The sequence below is a fragment of the Theropithecus gelada genome, chromosome 19 (genome assembly GCF_003255815.1).
Source record: "Theropithecus gelada isolate Dixy chromosome 19, Tgel_1.0, whole genome shotgun sequence".
Classification (NCBI taxonomy): domain Eukaryota; kingdom Metazoa; phylum Chordata; class Mammalia; order Primates; family Cercopithecidae; genus Theropithecus; species Theropithecus gelada.
In genome coordinates this window covers 39,419,620-39,443,277 of record NC_037687.1, presented here as the reverse complement: position 1 = coordinate 39,443,277, position 23,658 = coordinate 39,419,620, and the positions used below count along the sequence as shown (strand labels likewise).

Here is a 23,658-nt window from a genome sequence, read left to right as displayed (position 1 = left end):
GGTTTCCAAATGAGGGTTTAGCCACTATGTACCTGCTCTTGGAGTCCAGCTCCTGCTTGTCCACCCTCTTTTTGTCCTACTGAGAGGCAGAATCTGGGGACAAGTGGAGCCAAAAAGGGGTATCACCAGCCAGTAATGGCGTGAGGGCTAGTCCCAAGATATGAAGTGGGCAGGACAGATTCAGATTTTGCTAGTGGACTCTGTAGGTGGTCTTTCTTCCTCGTACCTAATGCCAAGGTAGGAATAAGCAAGGGCACCTAGTATATCTTGCTCTTGGAGGAATTCCTCTTGGATCGAGGCTTTGGATGGCTGGAGAGAGAGGAATTCTTTATTCCAGACAGTAGACCAATGGACCTTCCTTGAGAAAGCTCCAAGATTGGGGAGGATTGAGTGGAGCAAAGGCTTATGGAGGAGACAGCTGAAGTCTTACCTTCAGGAAATTCAGTATGGGAGGGGATAAGGAAGGGAAACCCCAGCCTAGGCAACGGCTTGGTACTGAGAGACTTAGATGCTCCCCTCGGGGCAGCAACAGCCATAAGGAAGCGCATTTTAGGCATATGGCCCAACTAGGGTGCAAAAGTCCAGAGGAAGGAAGGGTCAGGCATATTCAGCCCTTGAGGATGTTAGTGAAGAGTTATCAGGCAGAGTGCTGTGGCTCTGCCTTGAGCCCCATCTTGTCACTCCAGGTCGTGGGTGAGCCTTTACTGTGTGCTTAGTAAGGGGGAACTGGGCTTCTACAAGGATTCCAAGGGCCCGGCATCTGGGAGCACACACGGTGGGGAGCCGCTGCTCAGCCTGCACAAGGCCACCAGCGAGGTGGCTAGTGACTACAAGAAAAAGAAGCATGTCTTCAAGCTCCAGTGAGCCCCCCAATGGGCAGGAGGGAGGGATCCAAGGCTCAGCTTCAACTCCCAGGGGGACCCTGACTTCCCTGGGGGACACTTGGTGGGCAGGTGGGCTGGGCTCCTTCCCCAGATCTCTCAAGTTCTGTGTCCCTTCCTACAGGACCCAGGATGGCAGTGAGTTTTTGCTCCAGGCAAAAGATGAGGTGAGATCTGGTCCTTTCCTCCCTCTGTGTGGACCTCAGTAACGACCTGGCTGGCTGGCTCCTGGCCCAGAGTGATGGGGCTGTGAGAAGGGACACTCATAGGCCAGAGTTATCAGGGCTGTAATGGGAAAGCCCACAGGCACTGAGAACCCAAAGCAGTTTCCTAACCCAGTGGGGAGTAGGAAGGGCTTCAGGGAGGGCTGCCTGCAGTTCCTGGTGACAAAGTCCAACCTCTTTGCCGTGGTCACTCAGGTGAGACTGGAAAGATAGGAGGGAGTTTGCTTTAAAAAGGGGTGATTTGGTTGGGCGCGGTGGCTCATGCCTGCAATCCCAGAACTTTGGGAGGCCAAGGCAGGCAAATCACCTGAGGTCAGGAGTTCGAGACCAGTCTGGCCAACATGGTGAAACCCTGTCTCTACTAAAAAATACAAAAATTAGCTAGGTATGGTGGCAGGTGCCTTAATCCCAGCTACTTGGGAGGCACAGGCAGGAGAATCGTTTGAACCCAGGAGGCGGAGGTTGCAGTGAGCCGAGATGGAGCCATTGCACTCAAGCCTGAGGGACAACAGCTCGAGACTGCTTTCAAAAATAAAATAAAATAAAATAAAATAAAATAAAATAAAATAAAATAAAATAATAAAAATAAAAACGGTGATTCAGAGGGATGGCGGGGGTCTAAAAAAAAGGAGTGATTCAGGTCGGGCACCATGGCTCATGCCTGTAATCCCAGCACTTTGGGAGGCCAAGGCAGGAGATTGCTTGAACCCAGGACTTCAAGACCAGCCTGGGCAACACAGAAAGATCCCATCTCTACAAATAATAATACATTAGCCAGGAGTGGTGGCACACGCCTGTGGTCCCAGCTACTCAGGAGGCCGAGTGGAAGGATCACCTGAATCAGGGAGGTCAAGGCTATCATGAGCTGTGATTGTGCTATTGCACTCCAGGCTGGGCAACAGAGTGAGTGAGATTCTGTCTCAAAAACAAGAGGGGGTGGGGGATCTAGGTAGAGGGAACTGCAAGTGCAGAGGACCAGGAGTGCAGAATTGCAAAGGGTTAACTGCTGGAGGACAGAGTTCATGGAAGAAGGTCCCAGAAAGGTTCCCAGGAGATAGGTGTCTCAGGACATGATGGGCCATTTGGAGGAGATCGGATTTTTTATCTAAGGGCACTGGAGAGCTAGGGGGGATTACAGTGATGTGTGAAAAAGATTCCCGGCTTGGCACGGTGGCTCACACCTGTAATCCCAGGACTTCAGGAGGCCGAGGCGGGCGGATCACCTGAGGTTGGGAGTTCGAGACAAGCCTGACCAACATGGAGAAACCCCACCTCTACTAAAAATGCAAAATCAGCCGGGCGTGGTGGCACACGCCTGTAATCCCAGCTACTCAGGAGGCTGAGGCAGTAGAATTGCTTGAATCCGGAAGGCGGAGGTTGCAGTGAGCTGAGATAACTCCAGACTGGGAAACAAGAGTGAAACTCCATCTCAAAAACAAAACAGGCAGGGCACGGTGGCTCACGCCTGTAATCCCAGCACTTTGGGAGGCTGAGGCGGGTGGATCACGAGGTCAGGAGATTGAGACCATCCTGGCTAACACGGTGTAAAAATACAAAAAATCATCCAGGCGTGGTGGCAAGCGCCTGTAGTCCCAGCTACTCTGGAGGCTGAGGCAGAATGGTGTGAACCCAGGAGGCAGAACTTGCAGTGAGCTGAGATCAGGCTACTGCATTCCAGCCTGGGCGACAGAGTGAGACTCCATTTCAAAACAAAACAAGCAAAAAACAAAGAAAGATTCCTTTGGCTACCTGCGTGGGTAGCCCAGGCTGCGGCCAGGGCCAGGGCAGGGACCCAAGTGGGAGAGCGCATGGCTGGGCCACACAAGCCTGTGGGGAGAGGAGGAAGAGGAGTCTGAGAGAGGCAAGCATGGAGGTGGTTTGAAGAGATGTTGAGAGTAATAACTAACACTTGTTATCTCTTTCGATCCTCACAAGATGCAATGAAGAAGTAGGCCTTTTTTTTTTTTTTTTTTTTAAATGACACAGAGTTTCTCTCTTGCTGCCCAGGCTGGAGTGCAATGGCGCAATCTCAGCTCAGTGCAACCTCCGCCTCCCGGGTTCAAGCGTTTCTCCTGCCTCAGCCTCCTAGGTAGCTGGGATCACAGGCATGTGCCACCATGCCCGGCTAATTTTTGTATTTTTAGTAGAGACGGGGTTTCTCCATGTTGGTCAGGCTGGTCTCAAACTCTTGACGTCAGGTGATCCACCCGCCTCGGCCTCCCAGTGTTGGGATTACAGGCATGAGCCACCACGCCCAGCCAGAAGTAGGCCTTTACCCACTACATGACTTATTTTACTTATCTGCACAATGAAGATTAAAAGTAGTTTCTTGGCCTGGCATGGTGCCTCACACCTGCAATTCCAGCTGGGAAGGCTGGAAGGGTTTGGGAGGCTGAGGTGGGCAGATCATTTGAGGTCAGGAGTTCAACACCAGTGTGGCCAATGTGGCGAAACCCCATCTCTACTAAAAATACAAAAAGTAAGCAGGCATGGTGGCGCATGCCTGTAGTCCCAGATACTCAGGAGACTGAGGCACAAGAATCCCTTGAACCTGGGAGATGGAGATTGCAGTGAGCTGACATGGAGCCGTTGCACTCCAGCCTAGGGGAAAGAGCAAGATTCTGTCTCAAAAAAAAAAAAAAAAAAAAAAAAAGTTTCTTATCATAGGGTTACTGTGAGAATTAAATTGCTCCATGTTTAATTGATACATGATAAACTGATACTTAGCACAGGGCCTAGTAAATGTCAGTGCTGTAGTAGTGACTGCCCATATTATCATTGTGTCATTTATCTCTGTAGTAGGAAGTATATATAATCCTATTGCATAAGTTTAAGGGAGTTAAACCACTAAAGTGTTTGGAACAGAGCCTGGCACATACTGCTTTGTAACTGCATCATCATCATCATCATCATCATCATCATCATCCCTTTTTAATAGATGAGAAAACTGAATTTCAGAGAGGGTAGTCTGATCTGAAATTCACCTATTATTCCAGCTTCCCTCTTCCAAATGCGGTCTCTGTGCCTTGTTTCTTCCCCCAGGAGGAGATGAACGGCTGGCTGGAGGCTGTGGCAGCCTCAGTGGCGGAACACGCAGAGATCGCCCGCTGGGGCCAGACACTACCCACTACTTCATCCACAGATGAGGGCAACCCTAAGAGGGAAGGCGGAGATCGCAGGGCCAGCGGGCGCAGGAAGTGACTTCCACCCCCAGGGCTTGACACATCTGTCTCCCCTCTTTTCCGCACTGTGGGCACAAAGACACTTTTTCTTCCGCAGGGGCGGGAGCTCCTAGTTCCAACACTGAGGACGCGTGACATGGTGGGCACCGGAAAGGAGGGGACTTCTCCGGCACCCCAAGAAGTGGTGGGGAGATTGCTGCCCCTATAGCCATATCTCGGCCCCTTCCCACTCACCACCCCCACCCCAGGTGCTGGGGCTCCCTTATTTTTATGCAATAACTGAGCTTGATGGGGGTGGGCAGGGGCCTAGTTGAGCCAAGCCCCCTGCCCCATCTGCAGATCCTGCCCCAAGAAGCTGGGGTGGTGGGCGCGGTAATTCCTGCCCCCCCTCTCTGCCCTAGGGATGGGCACGGGGGCGCTGGTGAGGTCCCCTGGACCATCCAGGGTGCTAGGGGGTAGGGAGGGGACACCCCCTCCCCGCCTTTACCTCACTTCCAATGCTGCCTTGATCTCTGTCTGGGAGGGGGGAGTGAAGGGGCCCTAGCCCCTGCACTCCACCGCCTCAGAGCCATGCGGTTAATTCCTGACTTAGTTTATTTTTGCAAAACGTCGATCTCCTCCTCCCCCGCCCCGCATCTGCGAAGGCTTTTAATGGGAGGGGCGTCAAAGCTCAAAACTGTCTTCCTCTCTCCTCCCCCCTCCAGTTGTAAATGCCACTTCATGAGGGGAGGGGTGAGGGGAAGCCCTCCCCCTGCATGCTTCTGGCTGGAGCACCTCCCTGGGGAGTGGGGGATTGGATTGTGGGCAGCCCCCATGGCCGCCTGGAGAAGCCGCTGGTGCCCGGGGGTGTGGGGCGGTGTGGCGGGCGCACACTGTATGTACCTATAATAAACCCTTTGGCTTTGACGGTCTATGGTCCTTTGTTTGGGTTTTCTGGGCTGCGCCCGGGAGGACTGAAAGGAGGGCTGTGGTGGCTGTAGGGGTGGGTGCAGGGTGGGGAGCGGGGCACGGCAGTACCGTGGCTCCGGAGAACATCCAGATGTACCCCTTGATGTGGACTTAATTTCGGGGTCTAAACACACGCCCCTTGACGAAGCACCTAGATGCCATACCTAAAACGAGAATCTAGAGGGATGGAGAATATTTCGTTATGCTTTGTAACAAACTTCCCCAAAGGCGACTCTGGGTCCGCCCCGTCCAGTTCAGGAAAGGCGGACCCCTTTAAGGAGGCGGAAAAGTTAACCGCGATGGGCAGGCGCTCTGTCCAATCGCTAGTGACCCCTGGAGTCTCTGGCCCAATGAGCAGCCGATGGAGGCGGGGTCGGATGCACACCCGGAAGTGGGTGAGGGCCAGCCGGCTCGCCTGGGGGCCATGGCAGCAGCGGCTACTGCAGCCGAGGGGCTACCGAGTCGGGGGCCTCCCGGGGAAGTCATTCATCTGAATGTAGGAGGCAAGAGGTGAGTGTGGGAGACTCCTGAGGTCCCATCCTTGGGGGCGGGAAGCGGGGTGGGAGTATCCGCCTCTCTTGGGGGAATCCCTGTCCATCAAGGGTTGCTCCGCCCTCCGTTGGAGGCGCGAGAGCCTGGAAAAACGCCGGGGGAGGGGGGAAGGGAGGGAATCCTGGATCCTGCGGGAGGGGGCCGCATTCCTCACCCGCTCCTCTTCATCTCTTGCGTCCGTTTACCTTCCCCGCCCAGATTCAGTACCTCTCGCCAGACTCTCACCTGGATCCCAGACTCTTTCTTCTCCAGGTGATCGGGAGAGCGAGTTTGGGGAGAGGGTAGGAGGGATGGAGAGGGCGTGGGAGACCTAATGAACACTCCCCCGGCCCGTGACGCCCGCTTATTGTCCCTTCCCTGCAGTCTTCTGAGCGGACGCATCTCGACGCTGAAAGATGAGACCGGAGCAGTGAGTCGGAAAACAGCTGAAATGGGATGGTGGGAGGGGTTGGTAGGAAGAGGGGCAGGACCCCACTCAGTCCTCCCTTTTACCCCATCCATCCTCTGCCCCACTTTCCCGCAGATCTTCATCGACAGGGACCCTACAGTCTTCGCCCCCATCCTCAACTTCCTGCGCACCAAAGAGTTGGACCCCAGGTTGGCGTGGAAAAAGGGGAGGGAGTCCCTCACTGTCTTCACCCCCTGAGAAGTTCTTTCACCTCTGGATGTCCACATGAGCTCCATTCTATTAGAATTCTCATTCGGAACCTTGATCAAAGGCCAGGCGCGCCAGGGTTGCTCACGCCTGTCATCCCAACACTTTGGGAGGCTGAGGTGGGAAGATCAGTTGAGCCCAGGATTTGGAGACCAACCTGGGCAACATAGCGAGACCCCATCTTTAAAAAAGCAAACAAGCAAAACTTCATGAGAACCTTGATCATTTTAAAATTATATGTCCTTCGATTTCTCCCTACACACACACACACACACACACAAACACACACACATTCCTTCCACCCATATCATCACTCCTTAGAATCTTGATTCCATCAAAACTTCCTACCCCTTGACATTCTCTATGCAGTTTTGAAAATTGCCCTCTCAGAATTCTCTGCTCACCCCCACACCTAGACCCTGACCTCTAGTCAATTCTACTCCCCAGGGGTGTCCACGGTTCCAGCCTCCTCCACGAAGCCCAGTTCTATGGGCTCACTCCTCTAGGTAAGTGGGAGCCCCAACTATTATCCTCATTGTATAGAAAACCAACTCTGTAGTGATGCTGCCTGCCCCTCTTCCCCTTCTCTCCTGAAAGAGGGCTGGGGTAGAGGTGGGAGGACTGGTTATAGCCCTGGCTGGGTCTGTATTGGTACTGGGAGGAGTACTGGTACTCTGTGTAGAAAGAAATGGGGTGGCCTCAGCATCTCCCTAAGTCCCAGCCTTTAAGTCCTCCTGTTGCAGTTCGTCGCCTTCAGCTTCGAGAAGAGCTGGATCGATCTTCTTGCGGAAACGTCCTCTTCAATGGTTACCTGCCCCCACCAGGTGGGCACTCCCAGTGGAATGGAGGGGCGTGGAGGTGGGCTAAAGACTACATTTCCCATAAGGCTGCAGCTCTTGGTGCCTGTGCTAGTGAGCCCTGAGATGCAATGGGGGGTATAGTTACCTATCAAGTGCTTGGGCTGATACTTGGAAAGGAAGTCGGAAACAGCATTTCCCATGAGGCAATGGGTCAGCTAGCCCTTGAGGCTCAGAAGGATGCCCTGGAGCCCCATGGGAGTTGTAGTCCAGGTTTGGTTTCTTTGTAGGGGGGGCTTTGGAAGACCTTGGATTCTTTGCATGGAGGGGAGAAATATTTATAGGAAGTTATTGACAGTAATGCCCATGATAGCCAGCCCACTGACCATTGAAGGTATGCCCCAGTGGTTATTGGAACTAGGCTTTTCTGATTGGTAGAAAGAACAGAGTAGGGAAATTTCATCTACAGCTTTATTTCCCTAACTGCAATCAGTACCTGCTACCTTCATGAAATTTGCCAGATATAAAGACCTGTAGTAGTATTTTTCCAACTGAGTTTTATCCTGTTTTCCAAAAAACAATCATTTTATTTGTTTATTTATTTATTTTTTAATTTTATGAGACAGGGTCTGGCTTTGTCGCCCAGGCTGGAGTGCAGTCTTGGCTCACTGCAACCTCTGCCTCTCAGGTTCAAGCCTTCCTCCCACCTCAGCTCTGCCACCGAATAGCTGAGACTATAGGCACTTCCCACCACGCCCGGCTAATTAAAAAAAAAATCATCTTAAATGCAAGCTTTATATTATAAATACAAAGTAAACATGAAAATAAAACCCAAACAGAGCAGTGTTATTAAACTCTGGCCTGGAGCCATGGCTCACACCTGTAATCCTAGCAGTTTGGAGGCCGAGACAGGTGGATCACTTGAGACCTGGAGTTTGAGACCAGCCCAGGTGACATAGCAAGACCTCGTCTCTACTAAAAATAAAAAAAATTAGCCAGGTGTGGTGGTGTGCACCTGTGGTCCCACCTACTCGGGAGGCTGGGGTGGGAGAATCACTTGAACCCAGAAGGTCAAGGCTGCAGTGAGCTATGATCATGCATTACACCCCAGCCTGGGCGACAGAGTGAGATGCTGTCTCAAAACAAAACAAAACGAAAACCAACTCTGGCTAGATGCTATTGCTTGTGAAAGGTGCAGTCTTCCCTTTATTAAAAGTGAAAATTAGGGCTGGGCATGGCGACTCACGCCTGTAATCCCAGCACTTTGGGAGGCCGAGGTGGGTGGATCACCTGAGGTCAGGAGTTCAAGACCAGCCTGGCCAACATGGTGAAACCCTGTCTCTGGCAAAAATACAAAAGATTAGCCATGTGTCGTGGCGGGTACTTGTAGTCCCAGCTACTTGGGAGGCTGAGGCAGGAGAATTACTTGAACCCGGGAGGCGGAGGTTGCAGCAAGCCAAGATTGCGCCATTGCAATCTTGTGACAAGAGCGAAACTCCAACTCAAAAAAAAAAGGAAAATTAGGTAATACTGCAGATTCATTAATATAACAGCAGCAGCAAACTCAGTCTTCCTCTGTGCTGGGCTCAAGGGAACTGAAAGGGGAGTAACTTGCTATGTGGTTCAGCGTAATTTCATGCCATGTCACTGCACCACCTAAAATCTTCACCCGGAGACTATGTCCCACACGTGGGGAAATCAATCACTGTCATATTAAGTGCTTGCTGTGTGACAGCCACGATTACAATGACTGTTACTCTACCTCTTATTCTCACTCTAGTGTTCCCAGTGAAGCGGCGGAACCGGCACAGCCTAGTGGGGCCTCAGCAGCTAGGAGGACGGCCAGCCCCTGTCCGACGGAGCAACACGATGCCCCCCAACCTTGGCAATGCAGGGCTGCTGGGCCGAATGCTGGATGAGAAAGCCCCTCCCTCACCCTCAGGTACGTTTCTATCTCGTGGAAGGTTGGGGGAGCTGTGGGGCCCCTGTGACCCTCTTCTGATCCCTACTCTTCCCCTCAAGGACAACCCGAGGAGCCGGGGATGGTGCGCCTGGTGTGTGGACACCATAACTGGATCGCTGTGGCCTATACCCAGTTTCTAGTCTGCTACAGGTGCTTGGGGAGGGAGTGGCCAGAAGTCCCAGCCCTGTTGATGGGAAGGGCATGCGGTGAGGGCTGGTGATGTCCCCTCAATCCTACAGGTTGAAGGAGGCCTCTGGCTGGCAGCTGGTGTTTTCCAGCCCCCGCCTGGACTGGCCGATTGAACGACTGGCACTCACAGCCCGGGTGCCTGGTGGGGCTTTGGGTGAACATGACAAGATGGTGGCAGCGGCTACCGGCAGTGAGATCCTGCTATGGGCTCTGCAGGCGGAAGGCAGTGGCTCCGAGATAGGTATGACCCCAAGCCTTTTCCAGAACCCTCTGTCCTTTAAATTCTACGGCCTGTTAAAATAACCCACCCCATAAAATTCTCAAACCCATAAGAATTCTCTGCCCTATTAGATCTCTTTGTGTCATTAGAATGCTCCAGCCCTTCAGAATTCTATATCCTGTTAGAATTCCTTGGCTTCCTAGAAAAATCCACCCACATACAATTCTCCCTCCATCAGAATTCCCTGCCCTGTTAGATCTCTTGGTTTTGTTAGAATGCGCCATTCTGTGTGGCCATTGGAAATCTCTGACTTGGCCTGGCGCAGTGGCTCACGCTTGTCATCCCAGCACTTTGGGAGGCTGAGGCGGGCAGATCACTTGAGGTCAGGAGTTCGAGACCCCCCTGGCCAACATGGTGAAATCCTGTCTTTACTTAAAAAATACAAAAAATTAGCTGGACGTGGTGGCACGTGTCTGTAATCCCAGCTACTCAGGAGGTTGAGGCAGGAGAATCACTGGAACCTAGGAGGCAGATGTTGCAGTGAGCTGAGATCACACCACTGCATTCCAGCCTGAGTGACAGAATGAGACACCATCTCAAAAAAAAAAAAAAGAAAGAAATCTCTGACTTATGGCTGGACACAGTAACTTACACCTGTAGTTCCAGCACTTTGGGAGGCCGTGGCAGGAGGATTGCTTGAGGCCAGGAGTTTGAGGCTGCCGTGAGCTACGTAAGCCATGATTGCACCACTGCACTCCAGCCTGGACAACAGAGCAAGACCCTGTCTCAAAGCCTCAACAACAAATCTTGGACTTTTTAATCTGTCCCCAAATAAATCTCAGCCCTCGTAAGAATACCCTGCCACCACTGGAGGTTTTTTTGCCTTGTTGCAAAGCTCAATGCTGTTAGAATTCCAGAACCCTTTAGAATCCCATACCCCATCAGAAATCTTCTGGCCCATTTCATCCTCTCTAATTCCTGCTGGAATCTTCACTTTTTTTTTGAAATGGAGTCTCTGTCTGTTGTCCAGATTGGAGTACAGCTCACAATCTCGGCTCACTGCAACCTCTGCCTCCTGAATTCAAGCAATTCTCTTCCCTCAACCTCCCAAGTGTGCGCTACCACACTCAGCTAATTTTTATATTTTTAGTAGAGATGGAGTTTCACCATGTTGGCCAGGCTGGTCTTGAACTCCTGGCCTCAAGTGATCTGCCCACCTCAGTCTCTCAAAGTGTTGGGATTACAGGTGTGAGCCACCGTGCCCGGCCCCTGATGGAATCTTCTAATCTTCAAGGATTCTGTGGTGCCGCCTCTCCTCCTCCATGAGGCAGGGTTCCAGCCAAGCCCTTTTTGCCCACTGCAGGGGTCTTCCATCTGGGGGTGCCTGTGGAGGCCTTGTTCTTCGTCGGGAACCAGCTCATTGCTACAAGCCACACGGGGCGCATCGGGGTGTGGAATGCCGTCACCAAGCACTGGCAGGTCAGAGTTCTGGCCAGCCTGGCTGACCCCTTCCCAGTTTTCCAGACCATACAGACCCAGGGAGGGGTTCACGTCTGCCCCCACCCCCATCCCCTAAACCTGGAGGAAGCCAGAGAACCAGCAGCTGGCCAGAGCCTGGGGATGTCTGTGATGAAGGCCTAAGGAGCATCAGGGAAGTCTTCCTGGAGGAAGGGCTGCAGAGCCCACATGAAGCATGAATGTGTTTGAAAAGGAGGAGGGAGAATTCTCTGAGATTGGGTGAGAGAACAGGTTAGGGGAGATGCTGTAGGAGACAAGAACTGGCTTGGCTCGGTGGCTCACACCTGTAATCCCAGCACTTTGGGAGGCCGAGGTGGGAGGATGGCTTTGGGAGAAAGACAGACAGAGGCAGAGAAAGAGATAGAAAGGGAGAAAAGCAGGCAAATAGAAATAAGAAATAGAAAATCAGAAAGAGGTGACAGAGAAGGGTAGACAGAGTCAAACCAGACTGAACCACTGTGGCAGATGGGGGAACACAGAGAGATAAAGGGGGATGAATTAGAGTCATGTCAGAAGTAGAGTGGAGGCCGGGTGCGGTGACTCCCGCCCGTAATCTCAGTACTTTGGGAGGCCGAGGCAGGAGGATGGCTTGAGCCCAGGAGTTTGACACCAGCCTGGGCAACATGATAAGACTCTCTATACAGAAATTTAAAAAATTAAAACTTTAAAAAGTACAGAGTCCAGGAGAGGCCAAGAGTCAGAGAGAGATGCATCAAAGGGAGGAAGGGAGGGAACAAGACAGGGACAAAGGTAGGCCTGGGGTGGATGGGGCTGGGGAGCAGTGGGTGGGTTCTGGAGGTGGAGGAGAGGGCCCATCCTCTGTGAGGGGTCACCACGGAAGCAAAGGAGTGGAAGGGCTCCCGGCTGCAGCCTGTCCTGCCCCACCCCCAGGTCCAGGAGGTGCAGCCCATCACCAGTTATGATGCAGCAGGCTCCTTCCTCCTCCTGGGCTGCAACAACGGCTCCATCTACTACGTGGGTGAGCAGCAGCCTGTGTCCTGGGTGCCCGAGAGCCTCCCCTGGGAGAGGGGAAGGGAGGGAGAGAGGCTGGGGCACCTGGAACAAACCCGCTGCACCCTCCCTGCCCACCGCAGATGTGCAGAAGTTCCCCTTGCGCATGAAAGACAATGACCTCCTTGTCAGCGAGCTCTATCGGGACCCAGCAGAGGATGGGGTCACCGCCCTCAGTGTCTACCTCACCCCCAAGACCAGTAAGCTATGACCCACCTTCCCCTGCTGCTGTCACCAGCCAGCCCCAGCCCCAGCTTGCAGCTATCCCCCAACTTGTGTAGCATGACCCAGGGGGGGTTATCGAGGGGTGGCAGATTCAACTCTCTCTCTCTCTCTTTTTTTTTTTTTTTGTTTTGTTTTGTTTTTTTGAGACAGAGTCTCGTTCTGTTGCCCAGGCTGGAGTGCAGTGGTGCAATCTTGGCTCACTGCAACCTCCAGCTCCTGAGTTCAAGCGATTCTCCTGCCTCAGCCTCCTGAGTAGCTAGGATTACAGGTGCACACCATCAGGCCTGGCTAAAACAAAAAAAGAAAGCATATTAGTGATTTCTAGAGGGTATCAGAAGTGAGAAATGTGGAGCTGCTGCTAAAGATCAGGGGGTTTATTACGGGGGTGATGAAAATACTGTGGAATTGGTTCATGGTGATAGTTGTACAGTCTTGTGAATATACCGAAATCCGCTAAATTGTGCACGTTAAAATGGCAAATTTTATGGTATGAGAATTACGTCTCAAAAATTAACCCATTCTGCATTTGATGTCAAGAAAACAAAACAAAAAACTGTCTCAAGTAAGAGAACTCAGCTTCATCTGCTGTAAAACATGCATCTGTGTTGTTTTATGAACATGTGAACATCATGCCTTAATCACAAAGATGGGAAAGAAACACAAAGATTAACTCCTAATGGTCCACTCTGCCCCTGGTGGAGAGGCTGGTCACGATCTAGCACCTAGAACAGTGCTTATACAGGGATGCTTAGTAAATATTTGTTGAATGACTGGATGAGAGTTGAATCTGGCTGGGCATGGTGGCTCACACCTGTAATCCCAGCACTTTGGGGGGCTGAGGCGGGCGGATCTGAGGTCAGGAGTTTGAGACCAGCTTGGCCAACATGGTGAAATCCCATCTCTACTAAAACTACAAAAATTAGCCAGGCATGGCAGAGACTGTAGTGAGCCTGCTGCCCAGGCTGGAGTGCAGTGGCGTGATCTCAGCTCACTGCAACTTCTGCCTCTTGGGTTCAAGCAGTTCTCCTGCCTCAGCCTCCCGAGTAGGGGATGATTACAGACGTGCATCACCATGCCCAGCTAATTTTTCTACTTTTAGTAGAGACTGGGTTACGCCCTGTTGGCCAGGCTCAATATGCTTCCTATACCTATGGATTTGCCTGTTCTGGACAATTCATGTAAATGGGATCATACATTATGTGGCCTTTTGTGTCTGCATTTTTCACTTAGCATAATTTTTTAATGGTTAGCATTTTCTGGGTGTTAAGATATCTTTACCTATTCTAGGTTACACAGATCTTCTCCTGAGTTTCTTCTGGAAGATTTACAGTTTTAGTTTTTACGTGGAAGTCTGTTCTATCAGAAATTACATTTTATGTATTATGTGAGGTAGGGATTATTCTTTTTTAAAAAAAATAGAGAGAGGGTCCTGCTCTGTTGCCCAGGCTAGAGTGCAGTGGCATGATCTTAGTTCTCTGCAACCTCTGCCATTCGAGCTCAAGTGATCCTCCCACCTCAACCTCCTGAACAGCAGAACCACAAGCTTGCATCACCACACCTGTCTAATTTTTGTATTCTTTTGTAGAGACAGGGTTTTGTCATGTTGCCCAGGCTAGTCTTCAACTCCTGGGCTCAAGTGATCCTGACACTTTGGCCTCCAAAGTGCTGGAAATACAGACTTGAGTCACTGTGCCTGGCCATAGCTGCTGCTGCTGCTGCTGCTTCTTCTTCTTTTTTTTTTTTAAAGCAAAAATAAGTTAATAATACGCCTAACTTCATGGCAGATTATCACTTTTCTTCCTTGTAAGGCCCTTTTCTTATCTTTTTTTTTTCCTTAGACAGAGTATTGCTCTGTCATTCAACCCAGACTGGAGTGCAATGGCGCAATCTCAGCTCACTACAACCTCTGCCTCCTGGGTTCAAGCAATTCTCCTGCCTCAGCCTCCCAAGTAGCTGGGATCACGGGTGCCTGCCACCATACCCGGCTAATTTTTGCATTTTTAGTAAAGGGGGGGTTTTGCCATATTGGCCGAACTGGTCTTGAACTCCTGGGATACTCCTGCCTTCGTCTCCCAAAGTGCTGGAATTGCAGGCGTGGACCACTGAACCCAGCCTCTTATTTCACTTACTTATTCATTTCCTCCTCATCTCCCTTCCCACCACATGCCACTATTATGTCATTTTTGTTTATTTTTTGAGACAGAGTCTTGCTTCTTCACCTAGGCTGGAGTAGAGTGGCGCAATCATAGCTCACTGCAGCCTCACCCCCTGGGTTCAAGTGATCCTCCTACTTCAGCATCTTGAGTAGCTGGGATCATAGGTGCATACCATCACACCCAAATAGTTTTTTAAAAATCTTTTGTAGAGATGAGGATCTCACTATGTTGCCCAGGCTGGCCTCAAACGCCTGGCCTCAGGCAATCTTCCTGCCTCGGCCTCTGTTCTCTGTTTTTCTTTCTCTTTCCTCTCTTATTTGCTGTTTCACTGTTATAATTTCTGTCTCTGGGCCTCTCCTCCTCTGACCTGTGCCTTTGTCTCCCTGTTCCTGCATTTCCCACATCTCATCACCATCTTTTTGTGTCCTTCCCTCTCTCCTTGCTTTCTGTGTCTCTGTTCTGTGTCTCTTTCTTCTTTCTCTCTCTCTCTCTGTCTTTCTTTTTCTTTTTTGAGACAGAGTCTCATTCTGTCATCCGGGCTGGAGTGCAGTGGCGTGGTCTTGGCTCATTGCAACCTCTGCCTTCTGGGTTCAAGCAGTTCTCATGCCTCAGCCTCCTGAGTAGCTGGGATTAAGGTGTGCACCACCACGCCCAGCTAATTTTTGTATTTTTAGTAGAGACGGGGTTTCAGCACGTTGGCCAGGCTGGTCTTGAACTCCTGACCTCAGGTGATCCACCCGCCTCAGCTTCCCAAAGTGATGGGATTACAGGCATGAGCCACTGCGCCCAGCCTCTCCTTGCTTTCTGACTGTGTCTCTGTTCTGTGCCTGTTTCTTTCTCTCTGCCCTGGTTTCTGTTTCTGTGGCCCAGGCCCTCTCTTCATCCTTGGCCCCTCACCAGGTGACAGTGGGAACTGGATCGAGATCGCCTATGGCACCAGCTCAGGGGGCGTGCGGGTCATCGTGCAGCACCCAGAGACTGTGGGCTCGGGGCCTCAGCTCTTCCAGACCTTCACTGTGCACCGCAGCCCTGTCACCAAGATCATGCTGTCGGAGAAGCACCTCATCTCAGGTGAGCCTCTGTGGGGTGCTCTAGTGCTGGGAGAGACAGCTCAGATGGGAGTGTGGAGGCAGAAGGATTAGAATTTCCACTGGGGAGGGACATTGTGTAGGAAGAGAGCTCTGGTGGAGAGGATTGACCTGGGATGGGACTGTAATTGCAGAAGTGAGAGACTACCATAAGGGGATCGGTCTGGGGAGGAGTCAATCTGTGTGTGTTCGGGAATCCATCAATTCAGCAAGGATTTATGGGGCACCCACCGTGTGCCAGGCATAGGGGATACAGTGATGAACAAGACAGGCCAAGTTCCTGCCCTCATGGAGCTGACATTGTAGCAGGGATGGCAGACAATAAATATATAGAAATGGACATCAATGGCCAGGTGCGGTAGCTCACACTTATAATCCCAGCACTTTGGGAGGCCAAGGCGGGTGGATAGGACAGGAGCAGGGACCTCTGGGAGGGGGGTACTGATATGGTCCAGGCAGGTGACAAAATGGACCAGGACCAGCGTGGGGCAGAGGACAGGGCAAGGTGACATCAGGCTCTGGAACAGTTTTGGAGGCAGAGGCAACAGGGTTTTTAGCATTTGGAATTCTGGGGAGGAAAGGATTCTCTGAAAGGGAAGAACTCAGCAAGGGCTGACCCTCCTGAAACAGAGCTGTCCTGGGGCTCTGGAGGGGCAGGCAGCATTGATGCGTACAGCAGGCCTGATCTCCTGCTCTCCCTGTGCCCCCTCAGTCTGTGCCGACAACAACCACGTGCGGACATGGTCTGTGACTCGCTTCCGCGGCATGATTTCCACCCAGCCCGGCTCTACCCCACTCGCTTCCTTCAAGATCCTGGCGCTGGAGTCGGCGGATGGGCATGGCGGCTGCAGTGCTGGCAATGACATTGGTGCCTACTGGCTCCTGGCCCTCCCACTCCACTGACCCCCTTACCTGACCCCTGTTGACCTCCACTAATTCCCACTTGTGGCCACCTGACCCAGGAGCCTACAATGATTGGGGTGTCCTGATCCTTGAGGCACCTGAGCTCCACTGACTGCTGCAACCCCCCAGCCCTCTCTGGCTCTGCCCAACTCCAACAGCCTGGGAATGGGACCCGGGTCTTGGGGTGGTGGGTTTCATCAGTGGGGAAGGAAGTCTGAGGCTGAGGGGACCCCAGCTGGCCCTGACCCCTGCCCCTGCCTGGCCCAGGCCCCTACGGCGAACGGGATGACCAGCAAGTGTTCATCCAGAAGGTGGTGCCCAGCGCCAGCCAGCTCTTCGTGCGTCTCTCATCTACTGGGCAGCGGTGAGGACAGTCCTGTCCAACAGGGAGGGAGGTCAGGGGAGAAGGCAAGATGCCAGCCAGGTCACTGAGGCCAGAAAGGGGTCACAGCCAAGGAGCATTGAAAGATCAAAGGCTGGGAGGGAGGACAGGCCTGGTGGGTTTAGGGCGGGAGGTATCAAAGGTGTGATGGGTGTGGGTGGGAGTGACCTGGCACAGTGCCAGCCCAGTGCAGGCAGGGCCAAGTTGGTTGGAGGCACAGGGGGAGGGGTCAGGGTGGGATGGGGGCACAGGCAGAGGGGTTGGGGTGGAATAGAGGAGACCCAGGGAGCTGTAGGAGCCTGGCTTCAGCTGGGAAAGGGGCCTCAGAGGCTGTTCTGGATGAAGGGACTCTGAGCAGAGACCTAGAGGACAAGTAGGAAGGAGCAGAAGAAAGAAGGGAGGGGAAGGGGGCCTCAGGCTGAGGGAACCGTATGTGCAGAGGCTGAGAAGGACCAAATAGGGTCACACAGGAAGGATACATGGGCTCCTGGGCTGGAGCACAGGAGGTGAGGCTGGGGTGCAGATGCAGGCGGGCCTTGTCAGGCTGTAGAAGGGCTGAAGCTTTGTCCTGTGCGGGGAACTGTGGCCACTGCACGGGCAATGAAAGGAGGCTTGGTGGGAGGCCAGGAGCCCAGGGAGGAGGCCAGGAGGCTGATAGGAGGTGAGGGAGCAGCTGGGACAGGCCTTGGGCTTTCTGTGGCAGTGGGAGCAGGGAAGAGCAGGAGTCTCTGGGAGACTCCCTGGGCGTTTGGGGCTGGGGTGTGCAAGAGCTGCTGGACCCTTGGGACTGGAACTCGAGAGAAAAGTGGGCTAGGGATGGATAAAGACTGGGGTGGTCCCTGGGGAGGCAGGAACTGCAGCCACGGTGGTGGGGACTGGGACTGGGAAGGGTGAGAAAGCGAGGGTGACTGCCTTCCCCACTGCCCCCCCCAGGGTGTGCTCCGTGCGCTCCGTGGATGGCTCACCCACTACGGCCTTCACAGTGCTGGAGTGTGAGGGCTCCCGGCGGCTCGGCTCTCGGCCCCGGCGCTACCTGCTCACCGGCCAGGCCAACGGCAGCTTGGCCATGTGGGACCTAACCACCGCCATGGACGGCCTCGGCCAGGCCCCTGGTACTCCCTGTCCCACCCCAATCCCATCCCAAGCCCCACAGCCTCACCCAGAACCACTCTCCACAGCCAACTTCTTGATCTCTCTCCCAGGCCCTTGCCCTCTGACCTCTTTTCCTTTGACCCCCTCTCTGCTCCCCATCCCTTCCTGCCCTTGTTTTTCAACCCCTGTCTCAGCCTCTGGCCCCCGCGCATTGATCTCTGCCTCCTCTCTCCTGTCCTTCTCTGGGTGCTTGCACTGCAATGCAACCCAGGCCCTTGCCCTATGACCCCTGTCTTGCCCCCTGACCCTGCTTCCGTGCCCCCCAGCAGGTGGCCTGACGGAGCAAGAACTGATGGAACAGCTGGAACACTGCGAGCTGGCCCCACCGGCTCCCTCGGCTCCCTCGCGGGGCTCTCTGCCCAGCCCCTCACCCCGCATCTCCCTCACCAGGTAGCTACAACTCCACTTCCCCTTCTGTGCAATGGAGGGAGAGGGGAGAGTGTGGTGGCTCCAGGGGCAGAGTGGCTCAGCTGCCCTCTGATGACGTGCACTTACTGTCCTTACTTCCTCAGCCTCCACTCAGCCTCCAGCAACACCTCCTTGTCTGGCCACCGTGGGAGTCCAAGCCCCCCACAGGCTGAGGCCCGGCGCCGTGGTGGGGGCAGCTTTGTGGAACGCTGCCAGGAACTGGTGCGGAGTGGGCCAGACCTCCGACGGCCACCCACACCAGCCCCTTGGCCCTCCACCAGTCTCGGCACTCCCCTCACACCTCCCAAGATGAAGCTCAATGAAACTTCCTTTTGAACAACGCAGCTGCCATGATGCCTTGGGATGCCCTGGTCCTGGGGGACTCAGGTGCCTCCCTGATTCCTATGGGAACCCTGGGTTCAGGGCCAGGGCCTCCTTGGAATAAATGGTCATTGTTACTAGGTCCCCACCTTCCCTGTTTTCTGGAAGCCAAAGTCACCCTCCCCAATAAAGTCCTCACTGCCAACATCTTGCTTATTCTTAGCAGGTTTGGGACACCCCAGGAAAGGGGTGGGGGAGATGTGGGACCAAACCTGATAATGCAAAATCAGGAACATCTACCTCTCGTTTAAGCAAAGGAAGGCCAGGCACAGTGGCTCACACCTATAATCCCGGCACTTTGGGAGGCCAGTTTGCTTGTGCTCAGGAGTTTCAGACTAGCCTGGGCAGCATAACAAAACCCCATCTCTACAAAAAAATTAAAAAATTAAGCAGGCATGGTGATGCATGCCTGTGGTCCCAGCTTCTTGGGAGGCTGAGGTGGGAGGATTGCTTGAGCCTAGGAGGCCAAGGCTACAGTGAGCCATGATCACACCACTGCACTCCAGCCTGAGTGACAGAGTGAGATCCTGTCTCAAAAAACAAAACCAAACCAAAAGAGGTGTTACAGGGGAGGAATGTGTTGACTTTTACTTTGCCTTCAGGCATGGCTGGATCCAGGGGTTCAAATACTAATCCAGAATTTCTTTTTTTTCTTTTTTTCTCTTTCCTTCTTTCTCTCTCTCTCTCTCTCTGTCTCTTTCTCCCCCCCCCCCCCTTTCTTTCTTTCTTTCTTTCTTTTTGAGACAGAGTCTCACTCTATCATCCAGGCTGGAGTGCAGTGGTACAATCTCAGCTCACTGCAATCTCCACCTCCCAGGTTCAAGCAATCCTGCATCAGCCTCCGGAGTAGCTGGGATTACAGTTGCGCACCACCATGCCCACCTAATTTTTTTTTTTTTTTTTTTATTGAGACAGAGTCTCGCTCTGTCCCCCAGGCTGGAGCATAGTGGCCGGATCTCAGCTCACTGCAAGCTCCCCCTCCCGGGTTTACGCCATTCTCCTGCCTCAGCCTCCCGAGTAGCTGGGACTACAGGCGCCCGCCACCTCGCCCGGCTAGTTTTTTGTATTTTGTTTTAGTAGAGACGGGGTTTCACCGTGTTAGCCAGGATGGTCTCGATCTCCTAACCTCGTGATCCGCCCGTCTCGGCCTCCCAAAGTGCTGGGATTACAGGCTTGAGCCACCGCGCCCGGCCTAATTTTTGTATTTTTAGTAGACACAGGGTTTTACCATGTTGGCCAGGCTGGTCTCAAACTCCTGACCTCAGGTGATCCGCCCACCTCAGCCTCCCAAAGTGCTGGGATTACAGGTGAGAGCCACTGTGTCCGGCCCAGAATATCTTTTTATCTCCTAACTTCACTTACCTCTGGAATGCATCCTCAGTCAGGTTTTCTCTCTGTGGCAAGGTGACTCTAAGCAGCTCCTTAGCAACTGTCTTCTCCCTAGCAACAGCAAAAATCACAGGACTGATTCTCATGGGCTTGAATTAAGTCAGGTGGCCATCCCTGAACCAATTACTGTGGCCAGTGTGATGAAGGCCTTCCATTATTCCAGCCTGGATCATGTGTCCTCACAAGCCTGGAGGTGAGGTCAACCCCAAGTGGGTAGAGTGGAGGAGGAGTTCCTGGACAGAGGATCAAGCAGGGACGGGTGGCTGCAGGAGGCATAAACACAGATGTAAATGGATTGGTTACTGCATCCTTAACATTTGTACCTCAAACCTCAACACTGCAAAAATCCCCACCAGCATCCCTGGTTGTGCTGTTTCTTACCTCTTCTGGAGAGGGTGTATGGGATAGGTTCAGCTAACCTAAGCCTTGACATCCTTGGGATTTATTTTTTTTTTTTTTGAGAGTCTTGCTCTTGTCGCCCAGGCTGGAGTGCAGTGGCACAATCTCGGCTCATTGCAACCACTGCCTCCCAGGTTCAAGTGATTCTCTTACCTCAGCCTCCTGAGTAGCTGCGATTATAGGCACCTGCCACCATTCCTGGCTAGTATTTATTTGTTTATTTAGAGACAGAGTCTTGTTCTGTTGCCCAGGCTGGAGCGCAATGGCGTGATCTAGGCTCACTGCAACCTGCACCTCCCAGGTTCAAGTGATTCTCATGCCTCAGCCTTCCAAGCAGCTGGGATTACAGGCACCCGCCACTATGCCCAGCTAATTTTTGTTTTTTTTTTTTTTTGAGACGGAGTCTCGCTCTGTCACCCAGGCTGGAGTGCAGTGGCCGGATCTCAGCTCACTGCAAGCTCCACCTCCCGGGTTCACGCCATTCTCCTGCCTCAGCCTCCCGAGTAGCTGGGACTACAGGCACCTGCCACCTCGCCCGGCTAAGTTTTTGTATTTTTAGTAGAGACGGGGTTTCACTGTGTTAGCCAGGATGGTCTCGATCTCCTGACCTCGTGATTCGCCCGTCTCGGCCTCCCAAAGTGCTGGGATTACAGGCTTGAGCCACCGTGCCCGGCCTAATTTTTGTATTTTTAGTAGAGGCAGGGTTTTGCCATGTTGGCCAGGCTGGTCTCCAACTCCTGACCTCAGATGATCCACCTGCCTTGGCCTCCAGAGTGCTGGGATTACAGGCGTGAGCCACTTTGCCCGGTTGGCCTTGGGATTTTTTTTCACCAAATAAGGCTTGTTCTGTGGCACTTCCTCGAGGGGGTTTTCTGCATCTTTTTTCCTTGTGCCAATAAAAAAGGGACAGAAAGTGGGGACAGACGAGGAGTAGAGAATTCTAGAATATGCTAATTCTAGAATTCCATAGTTTCTGGAATGCCAGAGCTTCTGAAACATAGTAGAGAGGGGTCTAGAACGTTAGGACATCTTGGACACAAGGATATTCTGGAGTGCTCATGGATTAACAATATTAGAGTTCTCCCCTGCTTATCAGAGAATCCAGAATGTAGAAGTTTCTGACAAAAAGGACCTGGAAAATCACTGATTCTAGAATAGGGGAGTGTCAAGGGGAGTTCACACCTGTGAATCTCCACCAGTAGGAATATCTTGCATGCCAGGATGTCTGGAATGCTGAGAATTATAAGATACAGAAAGGAATCTGGATTACTAGGAAATCTAGAGAATGGAAGAGATCCTGGACTATCCGCCCTTCCAGAGCACTGGAAGGTTTGTTTGCATTCCAAGAAATCCATAATGCAGGAGATTCCGGATTATCAGAGAATCTAGAACACAAATGAGAGACTTCAAAGGTGAGTGCTTCTGAAACCGGGGTGTTCTGAAATAGCTGTGCATCTCAAACCCTAATTTTGTTTTTGTTTGTTTCTTTTTGAGACAGTGTCTTGCTCTGTTGCCCAGGCTAGAGTGCAGCAGTGCAATCATGGCTCACTGCAGCCTCAGCCTTCTGGGTTCAAGCGATCCTCCTGCCTCAGCCTCCTGAGTATCTGGGACTACAGGTGTGTGCCACCACAGCCAGCTAATTTTTATTTATTTATTTTTTTTGTAGCGACATTGCCTCACTGTGTTGCCCAGGCTGGTCTCAAACTCCTGGGCTCAAGCCATTCTCCCTCCTTAGCCTCCCAAAGTGCTGGGATTGCAGGTGTGAGCTACCAGGCCCAGCCTCAGACTCTAGAAAATTTTTTACATGCCAGGATATTCAGAATATTGGGGGATACTGGCATATTAGGAAATCTAGTATGTGGGGGGGAGGGACTGGAAGGTCAGGAAATCTAGAATATGGTGGTGTTTTGTAATGCTTACAGATCTAGAATATTAGGGTCATTTTTTTTTCCAGGCCAGAGAATCCAGAACACTTGTGTTTCTGGAATGCTGATCATTTTATTTTTATTTTATTTTATTTTAAAATTTTTATTATTTTCTTTATTTCTTTTTTTTTTTGAGACAAGGTCTCTCTCTGTCGCCCAGGTTGGCATGCAGTGGTGTGATCTCAGCTCACTGCAAACTCCGCCTCCCAGGTTCAAGTGATCCTCCCACCTTAGCCTCCTGAGTAGCTGGGATTACAGGTGTGCGCCACCATGCCTGGATAATTTTTGTATTCTTAGTAGAAATAGGGTTTCACTGTGTTGGCCAGGCTGGCCTCAAACTCCTGACCTCAAGTGATCTTCCCACCCGCCTCGGCCTCCCAAAGTGCTGGGATTACAGGCATAAGCCACCGTGTCCGGCCTCATTCTAGAAATGTGAGAGAGAGAGAAAGAGAGAGAGAGAGAGAAACAGAGAGGAGAGAATTTGGGATGTCAGCAAATGTAGAACACTGAAGAGCTGGGTTTTTTTAAATGCTAGAGATAGTATTATCCTAGTATAGTATTAACTCTGTGTGTTGCCCAGGCTGTGCGTGAGAGGGCATGAAGGGAGGGGTGGAAGATTCTGGAATGAGGGGGGACTAGAACTCTGAGGGATTCTGAAGGGTTGAGATGAGTTAGGATCCAAGGGGTGACATAGACACGACCCTGGGAGATAGTGACACTGATAGGGGGGATTGGGAGCTGGGGACTCCAAATTCTAGGGGGAGGGCAGGCTAACGCCGGAAGTTGCAGTGGTGAGCCAGAGGCTGTTGCCTAGCAACAAGCATTGAAGATGCGCTGGATCCCGGACAGAAGGAGAAATTTCAGCAGCGCCCCCAGCAAATGCTCCAGCCACAGGGTAGGAGGCGGTGAGGGGGGAAGCGGGCAGGGATACGCTGTCCTGCAGGGTCATATGAGAAGGGGTCTTGGGGGTTATACAAAAACAGGGTCATGGAGTACAGTCATTGGGCAGAGCTGGGCTCTGGGACAGCCCAGGAATGGCTGTGAATGGAGTGTGAGTGCCGTCGTCACTGCCTCAGGGACTGTGTGTCCCTGGACGGTGCTGGACCCAGA

The 23,658-nt window shown here is 52.4% G+C and overlaps 2 protein-coding genes across 3 annotated transcripts in view; both read left to right on the top strand.

The window, feature by feature from the left end:
* The window catches only part of SPTBN4 (spectrin beta, non-erythrocytic 4), a 119,614-nt gene extending 114,421 nt beyond the window's left edge, over window positions 1–5,193 (top strand). Inside the window, exons 34-36 of the mRNA XM_025367310.1 lie at window positions 687–860; window positions 1,006–1,048; window positions 4,148–5,193. Of these exons, the coding sequence (XP_025223095.1) occupies window positions 687–860; window positions 1,006–1,048; window positions 4,148–4,306 (376 nt within the window). The 3' untranslated portion in view covers window positions 4,307–5,193. The remainder of the gene's footprint in view (window positions 1–686; window positions 861–1,005; window positions 1,049–4,147) is intronic.
* A 423-nt stretch (window positions 5,194–5,616) lies between these two features.
* Window positions 5,617–18,980, top strand: SHKBP1 (SH3KBP1 binding protein 1). Of its 2 annotated transcripts, XM_025369343.1 has the most exons (18): window positions 5,617–5,745; window positions 5,986–6,039; window positions 6,151–6,196; window positions 6,311–6,384; window positions 6,890–6,948; window positions 7,186–7,266; window positions 9,020–9,181; window positions 9,262–9,352; window positions 9,442–9,632; window positions 10,975–11,090; window positions 12,021–12,108; window positions 12,224–12,340; window positions 15,422–15,592; window positions 16,322–16,477; window positions 16,780–16,876; window positions 17,828–18,006; window positions 18,313–18,436; window positions 18,559–18,980. In XM_025369343.1, exons 1-18 carry the CDS (start codon window positions 5,660–5,662, stop codon window positions 18,788–18,790), a joined length of 2,124 nt encoding a protein of 707 aa, XP_025225128.1. In that variant the 5' UTR covers window positions 5,617–5,659; the 3' UTR covers window positions 18,791–18,980. The 2 variants fall into 2 exon arrangements, with proteins under 2 accessions (XP_025225128.1, XP_025225127.1); XM_025369342.1 differs by having other exon boundaries at window positions 5,644–5,745; window positions 5,986–6,384.
* Window positions 18,981–23,658: the final 4,678 nt, after the last annotated feature.

Bases quoted from the DNA above. Each gene is read 5' to 3' on its own strand.
- SHKBP1 (XM_025369342.1), top strand. From the start codon at position 6,101: ATGAACACTCCCCCGGCCCGTGACGCCCGCTTATTGTCCCTTCCCTGC. The intron at 12,109-12,223 runs GTGAGCAGCAGC...TGCCCACCGCAG, and splicing joins CGGCTCCATCTACTACGTGG to ATGTGCAGAAGTTCCCCTTG. The intron at 18,437-18,558 runs GTAGCTACAACT...TTACTTCCTCAG, and splicing joins CCCCGCATCTCCCTCACCAG to CCTCCACTCAGCCTCCAGCA.